Genomic DNA, 20,792 nt, shown 5'->3' on the forward strand with positions numbered 1-20,792 from the left:
AAGGTATAGGGGGGGATGTCAGGGGTAGGTTCTTTACCCAGAGGGGGGTATGGAATGCGCTGCCTGTGGGAGTGGCAGAGTCAGCATCATTGGTGACCTTTAAGCGGCAATTGGATAGGTACATGGATAGGTGCTTAATCTAGGTTAGAAGTTCGGCACAACATCGTGGGCCGAAGGGCCTGTTCTGTGCTGTATTGTTCTATGTTCTATGTTCTAAGAAAGAAGACCATCTGTGTGGACTTTAAGAGACTAAATGCTAATTTACCATTACTGTCTCTTTGGAACATATTAATAAAATTGTGGTCAAGGGATAGTTTTGTTAGTGTTCACTTGTGTTTTATTTATATAGTGGAAATCAGGGATCTTCTTTCAATCATACGTTTTTAACAGATTATGAGGCAAAGCAATCTTCTCTGGATGTTTTTAGTTTAATTAGCAGAGAGGTTCGATCTCAATGTTGTAATAGACTGGGGGCTCATCGTCTTGCATTTGAACAGATTGGGAGTTCAGGTCCCAAATTTAAACAAGTAGGGGCTCGACTGGTTCGTGAACAGCACTTGACTGGATCTGAACAGATTTGGACAGATTCAAACAGATTTGGGGGTTAGTGTCCTAGCTCTTTAAAGAAAACTTAGAAATTTAAACAGATTTTTTCACCTATTATTTGTGGTTGGTTAGATTAAAATTGAGAGAAATGCCACGCTCAGTTACTAAATGCTTTCTGGTGGTGAAAGAAGTGACTTTGGGGGTTTTACAAAAGGTGAGCAAGAAGTTGCTGGAATTGGCAGGCAAGCTGGAGTTGGGGTTGCCAATATGAAGAAAGTAGCAATTACAGAAATAACTTGACATTTAAAGGCACTGGAAAAGTAATCAGAATCTTTGGAAATGGCTAAAATTCAATTGAAAATGAAGCAGCTTGACTTAGAGGCAAAAGAAAAAAGAGCAAACAAAACTGTTTGAATTATGGTTACAAGAACAGGATAAATAAAAGTATTAAGATAGAGAAAATTCTTAGCTCCGCAAAAAGAGCGAGAGTTTGAACTTCAGAAGTTGCAAAATAGATTAGATTAGATTCCCTACAGTATGGAAGAAAGTCAATTTAAAAGGATGGAGATGAAGGGAGAGATAAGGATATATACAAATATGTTAAAACACGATGACATGTTGATAAAAAAGATGTTGAAGCCTTATTTCATTTGAAGAATTGGCTCAGCAGATGGATTGGCCAAAGAAGTTGTGGGTAATGTTAATTCAGACTAAGCTGTTAGGCAGGGTTGGTGAGTTGTTTGCAGCACTGTCAGATGAGGGGGTCAAGAAATTATGCAGATGTCAGAGTCAGAGAGATATATAGCCTGGAAACAGACCCTTCGGTCAAACTTGTCTATGCCAACCAGATATTCTAACCTAACTTGCCAGCACTTGGCCCATATCCCTCTAAACCCTTCCTGACAGGCAGGTTTGCCACTGCAACACAGCTGCATTTAAACTAAATGTGGGGGGGGGGGGGGAAACGACAAACTGGAAGTTTAAGGAGGAAATTGAAGGGAAAATTAGAACAAGTCAAGAAAGACAACAATGGAGCAGAAAACTCAAAAAAGGGATCATGCCATAAGGTTGAGTGAAATAGGGATTGATAGGAAGGGTGAGGGCAGTAACAAATTAAAAATATTATATATGAATGCACGAAGCATTAGAAAGAAGATGGATGAGCTTGAGACTCATTTGGAAATTGGCAGTTATAATGTTGTGGGGATAACGGAAACGTGGCTTCAAGTGGACAGGGCCTGGGAAATGAATATTCAAGGCTATACGTGCTCTCGTAAGGACAGACTGACAGGCAGAGGGGGTGGGGTGGCCCTGTTTGTAAGGAATGATATTCAGTCCATAGCACGGGAGGACCTAGAATCAGGGGATGTAGAATCAGTATGGATAGAGCTGAGAAATTCTAAGAGTAGAAAAGACCCTCCTGGGAGTTATCTACAGGCCCCCAAACAGTAGTCGGGATGTAGGGTGTGAGTTGAATAAGGAGCTGAAATTGGCCTGTCGCAAAGATATTACTACAGTTGTTATGGAGGATTTCAACATGCAGGTAGACTGGGAGAATCAGGATGGTACTGGACCCCAAGAAAGGGAGTTTATGGAGTGCCTCCAAGATGGATTCTTAGAACAGCTGGTGCTGGAGCCTACCAGGGAGAAGAGAATTCTGGATTTGGTGTTGTGCAACGAACCAGATTTGATCAGGGACCTTGAAGTGAAGGAGCCATGAGGAGGTAGTGACCATTATACAATAAGCTTTAATCTGCAATTTGAAAGGGAGAGGGTACAATCAGAAGTGACAATATTTCAGTTGAATAAAGGAAACTATGGAGCTATGAGGGAGGAGCTGGCCAAAGTTCAATAGTGCAATAACCTAGCAGGGATGGCAGTGGAGCAACAATGGCAGGTATTTCTGGGTATAATGCAGAAGGTGCAGGATCAGTTCATTCCAAAAAGGAAGAAAGATCCTAAGAGGAGGCAGGGGTGGCCGTGGCTGACAAGGGAAGTTTAGAAAAATATAAAGCCAAAAGAGAAAAAGTATAGCATAGCAAAGAGGAGTGGGAAAACGGAGGACTGGGAAGCTTTTCAAGAACAAAGGATAACTAAGAAGGAAATATGCAGAGAAAAAAATGAGGTACGAAGGTAAACTGGCCAAAAATATAGAGAAGGATAGTAAAAGCTTTTTTAGGTATGTGAAAGGAAGAAAAATGGTCAAGACTAATATTGGCCCCTTGAAGACAGAAACGGGTCAATATATTACGGGGAACAAAAATGGCAGAAAAGTTGAATTGGTACTTCAGATCTGTGCTCACTGAGGAAGACACAAGCAATCTCCCAGAGGTAACAGTGGCTGAAGGACCTGAACAGTTGTTGCGAGTGATGCATAAATGTGTTCCGAGACAGGCAAGAAGGGGTAAGATAAAAGGAACCTTGGAATGACGAGAGTGGAGGAGCTTCTTGTCAAAAGAAAGAAGGTAGCTTACGTAAGGTGTAGGAAGCAAGGGTCTTGCTCAGCTCTAGAGGATTACAGGCAGTCGAGGAAGGAGCTCAAAAATGGTCTGAGGAAAGCCAGGAGGGGGCACGAAAAAGACTTGGCAGGAAGGATTAGGGAGAATCCAAAGGCATTTTACACGTATGTGAGGAATAAGAGAATGAGCAAAGAGTAGGGCTGATCAGGGATAGCATAGGGAATTGGTGTATAGAGTCTGAGGTGGTAGGGGAAGCCCTAAATCAGTTTTTCGCTTCTGTCTTTACCAAACAAAAGGACCTTGTAGTGAATGAAACCATTGAGGAGCAGGTAAGCATGCTGCAATGGATAGAGATTGAGGAAGCTGATGTGCTGAAAATTTTGACAAACATTAAGATTGACAAGTCGCCAGGGCCAGACCAGATTTGTCCTCTGCTGCTTTGGGAAGCGAGAAATGTGACTGCTTCGCCGCTTGCGAAGATCTTTGCATCCTCGCTCACCACCGGAGTCGTACCTAAGGACTGAAGGGAGGCAAATTCCTCTCTTCAAGAAAGGAAATAGGGGAAACCCCCGGCAATTACAGTCAGTCTCACGTCTGTTGTCTGTAAGGTGTTAGTCATAAATCCTATCCCTCAGAATCCTTTCTATCTGGAAGAGCATGGCTTGATTAAATGCAGTCAGCACAGCTTTGAGAGGGGCAGATCATGCCTCACAAATCTTACTGAATTCTTTTGAGGATGTGACTAGACAAGTTGATGAGGGTCAAGCTGTGGATGTGGTGTATATGGACTTCAGCAAGGTATTTGATAAGGGTCCCCATGGTAGGCTCATTCAGAAGGCCAGGAGGAATGGGATACAGGGAAATTTAGCTGTCTGGATACATAATTGGCTGGTTGACAGAACACCGAGTGGTAGTGGAAGGAAAGTATTCTGCCTGGAAGTCAGTGGTGAGTGGTGTTCCACAGGGCTCTGTTCTTGGGCCTCTACTGTTTGTAATTTTTATTAGTGACTTGGATGAGGAGATTGAAGGATAGGTTAGCAAGTTTGCAGACGACACAAAGGTTGAAGGTGTCGTTGACAGTATAGAGGACTGTTGTAGGCTGCAGCGTGATATTGACAGGATGCAGAGATGGGCTGAGAGGTGGCAGAAGGAGTTCAATCTGGATAAATGTGAAGTGATGCATTTTGGAAGGTCGAACTTGAAAGTTGAGTACAGGATTAAAGACAGGATTCTTGGCAGTGTGGAGGAACAGCAGGATCTTGATGTGCAGGTACATAGATCCCTTAAAATGGCCACCCAAGTGGACAGGGTTGTTTAGAAAGCATATGGTGTTTTGGCTTTCATCAACAGGGGGATTGAGTTTAAGAGTTGCAAGATTTTGTTGCAGCTCTATAAAACTTTGGTTAGAGTGTACTGTGTCCAGTTCTGGTCGCCCTATTATAGGAAAGAGGTGGATGCTTTGGAGAGGGTTCAGAGGTCGTCTACCAGGACGCTGCCTGAAATGGAGGGCTTATCTTACGAAGAGAGGTTGAGTGAGCTCAGACTTTTTTCATTGGGAAAAAAAAAAGAAAGAGAGGGGACCTAATGGTTTACAAGATAATAAGAGGTATAGATAGAGTTGATAGCCAGAGACTTTTTCCCAGAAATTGTTAACATGGGGGGGGTTTTAAGCTGTTTGGTGGAAAGTATAGAGGGGATGTCAGAGGCAGGTTCTTTACGCAGAGTGTTGAGAGAGCATGGAATGTGTTGCCAGCAGCAGTTGTGGAAGTGAGGTCATTGCGGATATTTAAGAGACTGCTGGACATGCATATGGTCACAGAAATGTAAGGTAAATGGTCAGCACAACATTGTGGGCTGAAGGGCATTGTCTGTGCTGTACTGTTCTATGTTCTATAGATACAGACTACCAACAGAAATACAATCAGATCAAGACTCAAATTTTACATGAAACTTGTTCAGGGAAGTTAATTATAGCTTAGGAATAAAACAATTCAAATCCACTGCATACCTCAGGAATCATAGAGTGTTATAAAGTGGCAGCAAACCTTAAAGACAATGTTAAGGGCTTATAATCAAGACTATCCAGATGATTAGGATAAAGGAATACCATTTAAACTTTTTGCCATTAGGGACGCACCAAATGAATCGGCCAAATTCAGTCCATTTGAATTAGTTTTGGGCATGAAATGAGATGACTACTGAAGTTAATTAAGAAAGAAGTAGTGCCTCTGAATTCAGAGACCACATACTTGGACTGTGTGTCAAATTTTAGGGTAAGGTTAAATAGAGCAGGGGAGTTGGTGAGACAGCTTTTAAAAATACCAGTGTTTGATGAAACAGGAAGTAGACAAGAAATTAAAGACTCTCAATTTTGCTCATTGAGATATAACACTGCTGCTGTTATCAGTGAAAGGAGATCCCTTCCAAGTGAGGTGTAGTCATCCTTATCATATTGAGAAAAAGTTGAGTCAGTTGAATTATCTGGTAAAAATGTCATCTAGGAAAAAACAGCTGAGGGTATGTCATGTTAATATGTTTAAACCATACTATGACAGCGACAGGGAACCAGAGAAACAGGCATTAATTACTGAGCCTAACAGTGAGGAATCAGAAACTGAATCATTTGATTTTGATGTACCTCACAATAAGTTAAATAAAGAGGAAGTCCTTAAATGGAATAGAATAGTGAGCTGTCTCAAGGGCAAAGAAACAAGTTACAAGTTTTTTTGCAGCAGAATGAGGACTTATGAAGGAATAGAATGGGGAAGGCTAATACTATTGTGCATGAGGTCAAAGTAGGAAATGCTGCTCTGATAAAACAACACTCTTCTAGGTTTAATCCTCTTAAAGTTGCACAGAGTCAAAGTGAGTGGAGTTTGCAGATTGTATTGGTTCAAAAGCCTGATGGTTGTCAAAAGGTTCTCAACAGTTCTGTGTGGATTATTGGAAGGTCATAACGAAATCAGACTGATACCAAAGTCCAAGGTTGGAGGTCTGTGTAGAAAATGCTGGACAAGCTGCTTATATGACAAAGTTGAACTTACTGCGTGGTCATTGGCGGTACCTTTATCGGAGAAAGCAAAAGAAGTTTCTGTGTTTAAAACCCCACTTGAGCCAAATCAACTCAAATTAATGCCCTTTCAAATGAAGAACCCATCAGCCACATTTCAAAAACTAATGAACAGAGTTGTAACAGGATTGACTAATTGTGCCGTCTGCATGGATGATTTAGTGCTCTCTTTAACCATTTGTGGAAAGATCACAATGCACTTGGCAGAGCTCGGTGAAAGATTACAGATGACAAAAATTATGTTTTTGCTCAATTTAAAACAGTTATGTAGGCAGAGGTGACGTTCCTGGGACATAATATCGGACCTGGAAGAATGACCCTGAGGAATGTGAAGACAAAGGCCATCAAGAAATTTCCATGGCCATCCTCAAAGAAAGATTTGCTTCGATTTTTGGCACTGAGCAGATTCGACTGAAAGTAGCATGGTGGCACCGCTAACGGATTTGTTAAAGAAGAACGTGAAATTTTGGTGGACAGAACACTGGCAGGAGGCATCTGAAAATCTAAAAGCCATTGATCACTGCACCAGTTTTTAAAAAATATATATTTTTATTGAAAAAAAAAGAGATTTTTAAATATTACAACAATTACAAAACAATACAATTCAAAACAGTACAAAAAACATAAAATGAAAAACCCAACCCGCCCTCATGTACAAATGTATAAACATATATTGGAAAATATAGAATAAAAAACCAAACCAGCTATTTAACTTACTAAATAATAACCAACAAACTAATAAACAGTAGTAACTCAGCTCAGCCAAACAAGACACTCTCACTTTCACAGTTCCTCCTGGATAATGGACAGTTAAAACACAAATGTTACGGCTATATAAGAGCCCTCGTTAGCATGGCAGAGAAATCTGTGTCTAAGTATTCCAAGAAGGGCTGCCATATCTTATAAAAATTCTCAGTTTTGTGGTCTACCATACTTGCGAGATAGTCCAAAGGGATATGCTCCATAATCTTCCACCAACCCAACAGGTCTGGGGGATTTTCAGATACCCAACCTAGCAAGATATTCTTTCTTGCACAGAAAGTAAGGATATTAAAAAGTTTTTAAAAAATATGTGCATCTGCAAGGAACACACTGGGCTGGCCCAGAAGAGGAGGAATCGGGTCCTTCTTCACCCTTACTACCAAAATCCTCTCCATTGCACCTGCCACAGCATTCCAAATGTTTGGAGCCTACCAAAAGACAATGGTTAAGAGTGCCTGCACAGACTTTGCACTTAGAACAAGAAGAGAACACATTTAAATTTTGACAAAATGGTCCGGAGCCATAAGAGTCACAGATATGTACAGCATGGAAACAGACCCTTCGGTCCAATCCATCCATGCTGACCAGATATCCCAACCCAATCAACTCTCACCTGTCAGCACCCAACCCATATCCCTCCAAACCCTTCCTATTCATATACCCATCCAAATGCCTCTTAAATGTTGCAATCGTACCAGCCTCTACCACTTCCTCTAGCAGCTCATTCCATACACGTACCACCTTCTGCGTGAAAACGTTGCCCCTTTTGTGTCTTTTATATCTTTCCCCTCTCACCCTAACCTATGCCCTCTAGTTCTAGACTCCCCGACCCCAGGGAAAAGACTTTGTCTATTTATCCTATCCATGCCCCTCAATTTTGTAAACCTCTATAAGGTCACCCCTCAGCCTCCGACGCTTCAGGGTAAACAGCCCCAGCCTGTTCAGCCTCTCCCTACAGCTCGAATCCTCCAACCTGGCAAAATCCTTGTAAATCTTTTCTGAACCCTTTCAAGTTTCACAACATCTTTTCGATAGGAAAGAGACCAGAATTGCACACAATATTCCAACAGTGGCCTAACCAATGTCCTGTACAGCTGCAACATGACCTCCCAACTCCTGTACTCAATACTCTGACCTCAATAAAGGGAAGCATACCAAACACCTTTTTCACTATCCTATCTACCTGCGACTCCGCTTTCAAGGAGCTATGAACCTGCACTCCAAGGTCGCTTTGTTCAGCAAAACTCTCTAGGACCTTAATAGTAAGTGTAAAAGTCCTGCTAAGATTTGTTTTCCCAAAATGCAGCACTTCGCATTTACCCGAAGTAACTCCACCTGCCACTTCTCAGCCCATTGGCCCATCAGATCAAGATCCTGTTGTAATCTGAGGTAACCTTCGTCGCTGTCCACCACATCTCCAATTTTGTTGCCATCTGCAAACTTACTAACCACACCTCTTATGCTTACATCCAAATCATTTATATAAATGACAAAAAGTAGAGAATCCAACACTGATCCTTGTGGCACTCCACTGGCCACAGGCCTCCAGTCTGAAAAACAACCCTCCACCACTATCCTCTGCCTTCTACCTTCAAGCCACATGGTTAGTTCTCCTGTATTCTGAGATCTAACCTTGCTAACCAGTCTCCCATGGGGAACCTTGTCTAACACCTTACTGAAGTCCACATAGATCACATCTACCACTCTGCCCTCATCAATCCTCAGTTTTTCTGAAGAAATAACAATCAAATTTGTGATATATGATTTCCACGCAGAAACCCATGTTGACTCTCCCTATTCAGTATTTGCCTTTCCAAATACATGTACATCCTGTCCCTCAGGATTCCGTCCAACAACTTGCCCAAGTGGACCCTGTGGAGAATCTTCAACTGTAAGGCATGGGTCACAATACAAATTAGTATCTTTCTCAAGTTTTCCCAAATATCTTCCCTTGCCTCTGAGGGAACTTCAACACCTAGCTCTCTTTCCCACATCCTGTAGAGTCAATCAAACTCATCTGAGGGGGCACCCCCCCCAATTGATGATATAAAGTACTGACAAAGTATAATCTTAGCACTGAGCACCCCCTTTTCTATGTTGAATTTGTAGGGGTCAAATGTGGTCTTTTTTGAATAAAATCCCTAACTTGGGGGGAAAAAAAAAAAGAGAAAGAGGTCCCTATTAGATAGCTCTTCCTAACCAATATAGCCACTCCCCTACTTCTGGTGTTCAATTCTGTTGTAACTTCAAATGCTCCATCATCCAAGTGTGTCTCCTCTAACAAAGCAATATCCACCTTCTCATTTCTAAGGCTGAAGAGAACCCTCGTCCTCTTAATTGGGGAGTGACTTTCCTTGATATTCCAGGTGCACCATTTAATCAAGTCATTAGCCATAACCTTCTGTAATAACATTTAAATTCCAGAGAAGAGGAACCTGAACCACAAATTGCTGAGTCTTAGTGTCACATGAACATAAAAAACTAAATAAACTAAGACCACAACACTTAGCAAGCCTATAAAACCATTAAAAACAGCAAAATTCAAAAAACAAACTAGCATATAAAGTGCCAATGGTGCTGAATAAGGGAATGCATTCTTTGGCCAGAGGAAGCAAGTACCCATCCCAAACTGCCCATAAGTAGGCATCTAACCATCTCACCCACCTTCACTTCTCCTAGCTAGAGCCGCACCATGAATACAAGCAGAAAAGAAAGTAAACACTCCATAGTATAGCAATAAGAAGTTTTAAAGAAAAAAAAAGGGTAAATATCCTACTTATCCTTTGGCATATCTTAACTTAGAAATGGAAAATACATATCTCAACCGCTGCCAAACATATAGTTTAAACAAAATCATCAATAGGAAAAAAAAAGAAAGCTCCAACCAGACTTCCTCTGTTTCTTTTACAAAACGATAAGGACAAACCCAAACAACACTATTATTTATATGGACGAAATTGTTCAGATTAGGTTAATTTGTCCACAAAGTGTCTTGCCTTCTCGGATGTGACAAAGAGACATATGGATCCATGTAAGGTCATTCAAAGCAGTGCCGGATACTTCAGAGCACTGAATCCCAAGCTCCCTCAGTCTCCTCTTGACACTGACATAAGATTTTCTTTTCTGGATCACCTCTGCTGAGAAGTCCTGGAAGAACATTATTTTAGAGCCCTCGTAAATTTGGGCCTTTGGATCCTTCCCCTAGATTCTGGAAGCTTCCATGATTCTCTCCTTATCCCTATAGTGATGGAATTGTACCAGGAGAGGACGAAGACATTGACCCAAACCCAACCTCCGTACCGTGAACCCGGTGGGCCCTCTCAATCTTCAATCCTCTCATGCCAGCCTCCAAGTTAAGGAATTTCAGCAGCCAGTCCTCAATAAATTCCACAGGCTGCTCTCCTTCCTTACCCTCAGGTAGACCAATGATCCAAATGTTTTTCTCCTACTCCTGTTATTCAGATCATCCACTTGGTCTCGCAAATTATGGATCAGCGTCTCCAGGGCTTGGATCCTATCCTTGGATAAACTGGCATCAGCTTCCACCATGGTGGCCCTGTGCTCAATCTCATCCATCCTCTTCTCCAAGTTTTCCAGTTGCTGCCCAAGCTCCTGCAGCATGATAGAAGAGAAGCTGGCTCCAATCTCCATCTGTATTCCCAATATCTCGCTAGATTTTGTGAGCTTGTTCACCAGGGCCTGGAAAGTAATTGAGTCAGAGGATCCGGCAGGCTGGGCCTTGGACGCTCCTCCTCCCTTTTTCGGCATCTCTGGACGGCTGGAAATGAAGGCAAGTTAACTTTTAGAAGTTTCTTGGGACTCCATGATCTTTCTGGAGTCCCAGGATGTCACATTGGTCTAGGTTGGGCAGGTTGAAAGTTAGTCACGCTTGCGCTGCAATGCGGAGCTCTGCAATGCCATCTTCCTAGATCACCACGATCTTGGATCCCCCCACTGCACCAGTTTAGCCACAAACTTCTTATAACCTTTTAAAGTTCCTATCGATGCCAGTTATACAAGAGTTGGAGCTCTGTTGATGCAGGAGGATAATGACAGAATTGGAAGGCCAATTGGTTATTATTCAAAGAAACTCAATAGCCCTCAGAGAAGATATTCTAACATTGAAAAAAAGTTATTGAGTTAAGTACTGGTCTTACATCATTCTGCTAGGTGTATAACTAACATTTGGGAGATGGTTGCGTATACTGACCACAAGCCTTTCACTTTTTTGGAAAGATTTAAGGACAAAAATAGGAGAATATTTTGTTGCAGTCTTATGTTCAATTTACAAATTTTACATGTAGCAGGTCAGAAAATTGTTCCTGCAGATGCAATAAAAGAACATGTATAGATAAAACTGGTATATTCCAAATGCTGAATCAGGAAGAAATGTGTAACTTTAGATTACAAACTACATCTGCCAGTAATAATGAAGTTAAGATCTAGAGGGGGGGAAAAATGAAGCCACCTTTTCATTATAATGGTTCATTAAGGGGGGAGGTATAATGAAGTCGAAAGCGTATACCTCCCTTTGAGAGAGAAAGAGCTCTTTTCTGAGTTTAAAGATTTTGACAGCACGTGCGTCTGAGTAGTTGACGGTCCAGAAAGTACTGAGAATTGAAAGTATGTAACAATTGGCAATAGGGTTATTAACATTAAAAAAACCAACCCAAACTGAAGTGGAGACAACCAGATTTGAATATAACCAATCTGAAAATATGCCTAGGAAACCAAAAAACTAACTGAATTTAAATTTGATTGCATTGACATCGGACCAACGAGATGGAGGAAGTAATGAAGGTTATAAACTAGGGCATTTTGAAAATTGCTCAGAGTTAGCTGCCCATTTATCATGAAAAGCTCTCAAAGAAATTTCCAAGAAGCCACTAAAAGTCAAAACAACAGCAGTTTAAAAGGGAGAAGAGCAGACAAAGGAAGCACATGGTGAGGACAGTGCAAGAGAGAGAGAACCTGCACAGTTACTGCCTTTGCTGTTTGAATTAGTGTATCGCTGGACATCGGAATACATCTAGGAAAATTAACAAACAGTGAAATTCACAACTAATCTTGGAGGAACTGTTGTGCGCAGTTCATTGCACAGAATTAGGTAAGTTAATTGTTGCTTTAAGACTGCCCAAGAGAAAGGCTGCAGTAGTGAGTATCGTGGATTCTTTCTTGATTATTTGTTTTTGGAGAAGAGTCTCTTGGTTAAACTTAAAATATAAGCCATAGCTATTAATATAACCTGGGGCAGTGTTTGTAGAAGAATAAGATGGTGTTACTTTCTGGGTCTGAGATTGTGAAGGAGCAAAAATGGCCTTTGCAGTGACATGTACTTCTTGTCAGATGTGGGAGTTTAAAGAGAGTTTAAGGGTTACTGCGGATTATATCTGCCATAAATGCTGCTGGATGCGAATCTCATCAGATCGAGTGGATCAGTTAGAGAGACAGATAGAAAGCGATAAGGAATTTGCAACAGCAACAGTATGTGATGGATCACAGTTATAGGAAGGGGGGAAAGTCTCAGATACAGTCACATAGATGGGTTAACTCCAGGAAGGGTAAAAAAGGTAGGCAGCTAGTGCAGGAGTCTTTTGTGGATATATGCATTTCAAACAGATATGCTGTTCTGGAAAATTTAGGGGGTGGTGGATTCTCAGGGGAATGTAGCACGAACAGCCAAGATTCTGGTATTGAGACTGGCTCTAATGCAACGAGGGGGACGTCAGCTTCCAAGAGATCAGTTGTGTTAGGGGATTCTGTAGTCAGAGATACAGACAGACGTTTCAGTGGCCAGCAGAGAAAAAGCAGAATGGTGTGTTGTTTCCCTGGTGCCAGGATCAAGGATGTCTCAGAGGGTACAGAATGTTCTCATGGGGGAGAGGGGCCAGCAGGAGGTCATTGTCCACATTTTCCCCTCCAATGTCATTGGTACCAAAGATTGAGACTCTGAAGAGAGATTGCAGAGAGTTAGGCAGAAATTTAAAAAGGAAGTCCTCAAGGGTAGTAATATCTGGATTACGAGTGAGTGAGGGCAGAAATAGGAGGATAGAGCAGATGAATGCATGGCTGAGGAGCTGGTATATGGGAGAAGGATTCATATTTTTGAATCATTGGAATCTCTTTTGGGGTAGAAGTGACCTGTACAAGAAGGAACGGATTGCACCTAAATTGGAAGGGGACTAATATACTGGCAGGGAAATTTGCTCGAACTGCTTGGGAAGATTTAAACTAGTAAGGCAGAGGTGGTGTGACCCAGGGAGATAGTGAGGAAAGAGATCAGTCTGAGACGGGTACAGCTGAGAACACAAGTGAGTCAAATAGTCAGGGCAGGCAGGGACAAGGTAGGACTAATAATTTAAACTGCATTTATTTCAATGCAAGGGGCCTAACAGGGAAGGCAGATGAACTCAGGGCATGGTCAGGGACATGGGACTGGGATATCATAGCAATTACGGAAACACGGTTCAGGGATGGGCAGGACTGGCAGCTTAATGTTCCAGGATACAAATGCTACAGGAAGGATAGAAAGGGAGGCAAGAGAGGAGGGGGAGTGGCGTTTTTGATAAGGGATAGCACTACAGCTGTGCTGAGGGAGGATATTCCCAGAAATACATCCAGGGAAGTTATTTGGGTGGAACTGAGAAATAAGAAAGAGACGATCACCTTAATGGGATTGTATTATAGACCCCCTAATAGTCAGAGGGAAATTGAGAAACAAACTTGTAAGGAGATCTCAGCTATCTGTAAGAATAATAGGGTAGTTATGGTAGGGGATTTTAACTTTCCAAACATCGACTGGGAGTGCCATAGTGTTAAAGGTTTAGATGGAGAGGAATTTCTTAAGTACGTACAAGACAATTTTCTGATTCAGTACGTGGATGTACCTACTAGAGAAGGTGCAAAACTTGACCTATTCTTGGGAAATAAGGCAGGGCAGGTGACTGAGGTGTCAGTGGGGGAGCACTTTGGGGCTAGTGACCATAATTCTATTCGTTTTAAAAAAGTAATGGAAAAGGATAGACCAGATCTAAAAGCTGAAGTTCTAAATTGGAGAAAGGCCAATTTTGACAGTATTAGGCAAGAACTTTTGAAAGCCGATTGGAGGCAGATATTTGCAGGTAAGGGGACGGCTGGAAAATGGGAAGCCTTCAGGAATGCGATAACAAGAATCCAGAGAAAGTATATTCCTGTCAGGGTGAAAGGAAATGCTGGTAGGTATAGGGAATGCTGGATGACTAAAGAAATTGAGGGTTTGGTTAAGAAAAAGAAGGAAACATACGTCAGGTATAGACAGGATAGATCGAGTGAATCCTTAGAGTATAAAGAAAGTAGGAGTATACTTAAAAGAGAAATCAGGATGGCAAAACGGGGATATGAGATAGCTTTGGCAAATAGAATTAAGAAGAATCCAAAGAGTTTTTACAAATATATTAAGGACAAAAGGGTAACTAGGGAGAGAGAATAGGGCCCCTCAAAGATCAGCAAGGCGACCTTTGTGTGGAGCCACAGAAAATGGGGGAGATACTAAATGAATATTTTGCATCAGTATTTACTGTAGAAAAAGATATGGAAGATATAGACTGTCAGGAAATAGATGGTGACCTCTTGCAGATTACAGAGGAGGAATTGCTGGATGTCTTGAAACGGTTAAAGATCCCCAGGACCTGATCAGGTGTACCAGAGAACTCTGTGGGAAGCTAGAGAAGTGATTGCTGGGCCTCTTGCTGAGATATTTGTATCATCGATAGTCACAGGTGAGGTGCCGGAAGACTGGAGGTTGGTAAACGTGGTGCCACTGTTTAAAGTAGGGCGGTAAAGCCAAGCCAGGGAACTACAGACCAGTGAGTCTGATCTTGGTGGTGGGCAAGTTGTTGGAGGGAATCATGAGGGATGTATTTGGGAAGGCAAGGACTGATTCGGGATAGTCAACATGGCTTTGTGCATGGGAAATCATGTCTCACAAAGTTGATTGAGTTCTTTGAAGAAGTAACAAAGAAGATTGATGAGGGCAGAGCAGTAGATGTGATCTATATGGACTTCAGTAAGGCGTTCGACAAGGTTCCCCATGGGAGACTGATTAGCAAGGTTAGATCTCATGGAATACAGGGAGAACTAGCCATTTGGATACAGAACTGGCTCAAAGGTAGAAGACAGAGGGTGGTGGTGGAGGGTTGTTTTTCAGACTGGAGGCCTGTGACCAGTGGAGTGCCACAAGGACCTGTGCTGGGCCCTCTACTTTTTGTCAGTTACATAAATGATTTGGATGCGAGCATAAGAGGTACAGTTAGTAAGTTTGCAGATGACACCAAAATTGGAGGTGTGGTGGACAGCGAAGAGGATTACCTCAGATTACAACAGGATCTGGACCAGATGAGCCAATGGGCTGAGAAGTGGCAGATGGAGTTTAATTCAGATAAATGCGAGGTGCTGCATTTTGGGAAAGCAAATCTTAGCAGGACTTGTACACTTAATGGTAAGGTCCTAGGGAGTGTTGCTGAACAAAGAGACCTTGGAGTGCAGGCTCATAGCTCCTTGAAAGTGGAATCGCATGTAGATAGGATAGTGAAGGCGGTGTTTGGTATGCTTTCCTTTATTGGTCAGAGTGTTGAGTACAGGAGTTGGGAGGTCATGTTGGAGCTGTACAGGACATTGGTTAGGCCACTGTTGGAATATTGCGTGCAATGCTGGTCTCCTTCCTATCGGAAAGACTGTGTGAAACTTGAAAGGGTTCAGAAAAGATTCACAAGGATATTGCCAAGGTTGGAGGATCTGAGCTACAGGGAGAGGCTGAACAGGCTGAAGCTGTTTTCCCTGGAGCGGAGGCTGAGGGGAGACTTTAGAGGTTTACAAAATTATGAGGGGCATGGATAGGATAAATAGACAGTGTTTTTCCTGGGGTCGGGGAGTCCAGAACTAGAGGGCATAGGTTTAGGGTGAGAGGGGAAAGATATAAAAGAGTCTTACGGGGCAACTTTTTCACACAGGGGGTGGTACGTGAATGGAATGAGCTGCCAGAGGATGTGGTGGAGGCTGGTATAATTGCAACAGTTAAGACGCATTTGGCTGGGTATATGAATAGGAAGGGTTTGGAGGGATATGGGCCGGGTGCTGGCAGGTGGGACTAGATTGGGTTGGGATATCTGGTAAGCATGGTAGGGTTGGACTGAAGGGTCTGTTTCCATGCTGTACATTTCTAGGACTCTATTTAAAAGGTACCAAGGCATTTGATAACTAAAAATACTCAGTAGAAAGTAAGAGGAGCATCTAGGAGAGGACAGCAGAATCAGGAAAAAAAGAGGAAGGAAGATTGAAGAGAAGACCATCTGTGTGGACTTTAAGAGATGAAGTGCTAATTTAGTATTAATTATGTTATTAAACAGCATATTAATGGAACTATGGTCAGCTCAGGAACAGTAGTTAGTTAGGGGGAAGTGTGTTCGGTTTGTTAGTAGTTTTGTTAGTCTTCACTGTTAGGAAGAAATAAATAGTTACTTTCTATTTTTACAGTAGAAATCAGAGATCTTCTTTCATTCACCAAAAAGCTCCAAAATCCGGAGGTTTTTTTGTGAGGTTTTTAATCTAGTTAAAAAAGGTTGTTTGGCCTGCAAACAGTTAACCCAACTCCACACCCACTTGATGCATGTCACTCAAATACGATGTGGGGGGTGAGTGGCCCAGCACTGAGAGGCCTCAATTCTGTCTCAGGGCCCATTACTCACAAGGAGTCTGCTGTTTGGTAAGATTCTTACAAAATTTCACTGTTTCACTTATTCTGAATTCTGAAAACCTGTCGGTCCCGAGCGTTTTGGATAAAGGATTGTGTATCTGAACTAGACGGTACTGAACATAGAACATTACAGCCCCTTCGATCCTCTATGTTGCGCCAACCTGTGGAACCAATCTGAAGCCTATCTACCCTACACTATTCCACTTTCATCCATATGTTTATCCAATGACCATCTAAAATGTCCTTAAGGTGAGAGTGTTTACCACCATTGCAGGCAGTGCATTCCATACCCCTACTACTTTGTATGAAGAAACTACCTCTTATCACCCCTAAATTTAAAGCTATGTTCCCTTGTGCTAACGATCACCAGAGGAAAGCGGCTCTCACTGTCCACCCTATCTAATCCTCAGATTATATTGTTTTTTAAAAAAATCACAACACCAGGTTATAGTCCAACACATGGAAGCACACATCAGATCTGCAAATCAGATTATCTTATATGTCTCAATTAAGTCATCTCTCAATCTCTTTCTAACAAAAACAGCCTCAAGTCTCTCAGCCTTTCCTCGTAAGATCTTCCCTCCATACCAGGCAACACGCTAGTAAATCTCCTCTGAACCCTTTCCAACACTTCCACACGTTCCAATCATGCGGTGACCAGATTGTACGCAATGCTCCAAGTGCAGCTGCACCAGAGGTTTGTACAACTGCAGCATAGGTTATGATGACAGGGATAAAATTTAAAGAGAGATGTTCAAAGCAGAGGGTAGTAGGCCTGGAACATGCTGCCAGTGGGGTTGATAGAAGCAGATACGTCAGCAATGTGTAAGAGGTACTGGGACAGACATGAACAGGCAGGGAATAGAGGGATACAGACCACATGCAGGCAGATCGGATTAGGTTAGAATGGCATCATGCTAGGCACAGACATAGTGGGCCACCTGTTTTATGTTCTTGTACATGGCCCTCTACAACATTTACTCATCTTGGAACTTGGATAAATTCAAGGCAATCAAGCAGAGTCAATGTGGTCTTGATAAATATAAATCGTGCTTAACTAATTTATTGGAGTTCTCTGAACAAGTAATTTGTGCAGTAAACAAAGGGACTACATCGTATTTGTATTTCCAGAAGGTACCCGATGCGGTGCCTCAGAGGTTATTATAGAAAATAAAAGCTCATGGTGTAGGAGATAATATGCAGCAGACACGAGGAATAAAAAGCCTTTTTCAGGCTGGCAAAATGTTATGTGTGGTGTACCACAGAGGTTAGTGTTGGGCCCTCAAATCTTCACAATTTATATAAATGATTTGGATGAAGGGACCAAAGGAACAGTACCTAAATTTGTTGATGACAGATAGGTAGAAAAGAGAGTTATCAAGATGATACAAGGATCTACAAAAGGATAGATAGGTTGAGAGTGGACAGATAGTTGACAAATGGAGTACAATGTGGGAAAGTATGAAATTATTCATTATGGCAGAAAGAATAAAATAGAAGAAAGTTATCAAAAACGGTGACAAAGCTCAGATAGAGAGATCTGGCTGTCCTGGTGCATTAATTTGCAGGTAGTGGAATGTCATTTCTAAATAAATGAACAGCTCTTTTGGGACATTAAAAGCAACACTGGCCAACTGAATGGCATGCTGGAAATTGGATCAGACAGATCATGCAAACCAGTTATCTTGATCGTTTATAGTGATTATTAATGAGGCAGTAGAACTGAGATATTAAGCCAGGAAACCTGTAGTATTCACTGTCGAACTGGATCAAGTCAGACAAATATGGAAGCCATTCACCTTGATTTACTAGTAAATAGGTGTTTTTTGCAACAATGCTGCAAGGTTTTGGGTGGAACAATAGATCTGAGTTTCAGTAGAACTGTTTGAGACAGCCTGGTTCCGAGGGTTGGTTCAATCAACAAATTACATTATCCAATACAGCGTTTTCTAACACCCTTCCTAGGACAGAAACACAATTTACTGAATAATGCTAATTACATTGTCATATCAAACTGCAGTTAAGCAATGTACTTGGCAATGACACAGATAACTAGTTAAGTGAGGCCACTCAAATCAGGGGGATCTCTCTCTCACTCCACAGACAATATCAGCACCAAAAAGCAGGAACCTTAGGAGCAGAAGAACACCATCAACTTCAGTTCAACCAGTTGTAATCAGGATAGCATAAACATTTTTACCATCTTTTGCTCACAAAAGGAATCTTAAATTAGTGCGAAGGCATAGACATTTAAAACTCTAAGATCATTCAGGAAATTAGAAGAAAGACCAGCTTTGTAGAATTGCATATATTATATTTCAACGATAACAAATTACATCTCACGGTAAACAATGTCTCATTATTAATGTAAAACAAGTCCCACTAAGAAAGCAAATAGATGTCTCACACGATAATGCGCTTAAAAATCTCAGCATACAGGTGCAGCAAGTAAATCAGGTAAGCTGATGGAATGTTGAATTTTGTTGTGGAGGGAATGGAATGCAAGTTCAGGAAATTAAGCTTTGGTTTTATAGAGCATTAGTAGGAATGCACCTGGAGTACTTTGTTAAGTACTGTAAATGTTAATGCATTAGAGGCAGTTGAGAGAAGGCTTACTAGATAAACAGGAATAAGCAGATTGCTTTATGAGGAAAGGCAGGTGAGGCTAGATCTACACCCTCTGGTATTTAGAAAAAGTGTGACGGGTGACATAATTGAAATGCACAACATGGAAAGGACTTGACCAGGTGGATGTCAAAAGGATATTTCCTCCTGTGGAGGACCTTGCACTAGAGATCATAGCTTAAAATAAGTAGTTGCCTATTTTAGACAGATGAGCAAACATTCTTTATTCTCAGAGGGCTGTGGGTCTGTCACTGGAAGCTTTCCTTACCCATGTTTGACCTAATACTGTAAGACTGCATGGGTTCTAGAGACAACGTCGGTGACTCCGGGATAACTCATTCTTGGCTTTATACCGTTTTTCTGCCACCTCGATTGATATTCAGGAGGGTGGGGGCTATCTGGGACACTGTCTGTTGGGTATGATTCTGAGAGTATGACTACATGAGGCTGTTGCTTGACTTGTTTGAGAGACCACTCTTCCAATTCTGGCACTTGGCCCCAAATAATTGCAAGGAGGACTTGTAAGAATCAACAACTTGCTGTCAATGTCAGACAATTCATCTGGTCTAATTCCTTTTTTAAGCTTCGTAGAAATTTGATATAACTGAGTGGCTCGCCAGGCTACTTCAGAGGACAGTCAGGATTAACAACATTGCTGTGGCTCTGAACTCACACGGAGTCTAAATCGAGGAAAAATGCTAAACGTCTTTGCTAAACAGGACACTAACAACCAGATGGACATTTATTTCAATAGCAAATTTTCATGGGTTTTTTTTGGCATTGCTGGAATTTGAACATTCATCCCAGATCATTAGCCATGCTACTGGATTACTAGGTCAATGACAATGCCACGACACCAATGTCTCCCCAGTTTATTGCAGAGGAAGGAAATAGGTTGAGAAGGTGCATGATTTATTGGTCTCTGTTCTCTCAGGGTCTACTTCTCAACAGTTAAATTCTGGCTACAGAAACTTTATTACTAAAAAGAAATGTTAATTCTTGTTTGCAGATGAAATTATTCTTTTGGAAATAATACTGTTGATGGAAAAATCCTTGAAAGTACATATGTTCAATTATTAAAGTGACTTTTCACAAAATTACTAGACTTTAGAAAAACCATAAAAGTTTAATAACTTGGTCAAGCTTACCTCTTCCATCAAAATATCACTGGATGATGCTGTACAGAGACAGGTAAGGTAGATTTGTTTAAAAATACTCTTTTTGCCGATTTCTGAATGTTCTGCACAAACTTTTGCCAACTTTGTAGCCTGATCAATTTGCTTCCCTTTCAAGAGGTGTCGGATTCTCATTTCAAGAAGGGCAGGACCTTCCTGCATTAGAAATTCACTCACTGTAAAGACAAAAATCCATCAATATTCTCAATTTTTGCTTATTTTTACTTCAAAATTTTATTGACTATAAAGTTTCTGAAATTATCACCTCAGTTCTACCCAATCGCAATACACTATGTCTGAGTCAATACAACTAGACAGTTTACATGCAAAATCTGGGATCCAGGACAACTGTCGACTTATCTAAATTCCTGGTTCTATCCATAGCCCTTCAACTTTTCTCCCCCAGTTCCTTTTAGAAACTTACT

The 20,792-nt window shown here is 41.5% G+C and overlaps 1 protein-coding gene across 1 annotated transcript in view; it reads right to left on the reverse strand.

The window, feature by feature from the left end:
- The window catches only part of LOC140483138 (zinc finger protein 292-like), a 208,054-nt gene that overhangs the window by 24,609 nt on the left and 162,653 nt on the right, over positions 1-20,792 (reverse strand). Inside the window, exon 5 of the mRNA XM_072581126.1 lies at positions 20,341-20,543. Coding sequence (XP_072437227.1) covers positions 20,341-20,543 — 203 coding nt within the window. The remainder of the gene's footprint in view (positions 1-20,340; positions 20,544-20,792) is intronic.

This window comes from Chiloscyllium punctatum, chromosome 11 (genome assembly GCF_047496795.1).
Source record: "Chiloscyllium punctatum isolate Juve2018m chromosome 11, sChiPun1.3, whole genome shotgun sequence".
NCBI classification, from domain to species: Eukaryota; Metazoa; Chordata; class Chondrichthyes; order Orectolobiformes; family Hemiscylliidae; genus Chiloscyllium; species Chiloscyllium punctatum.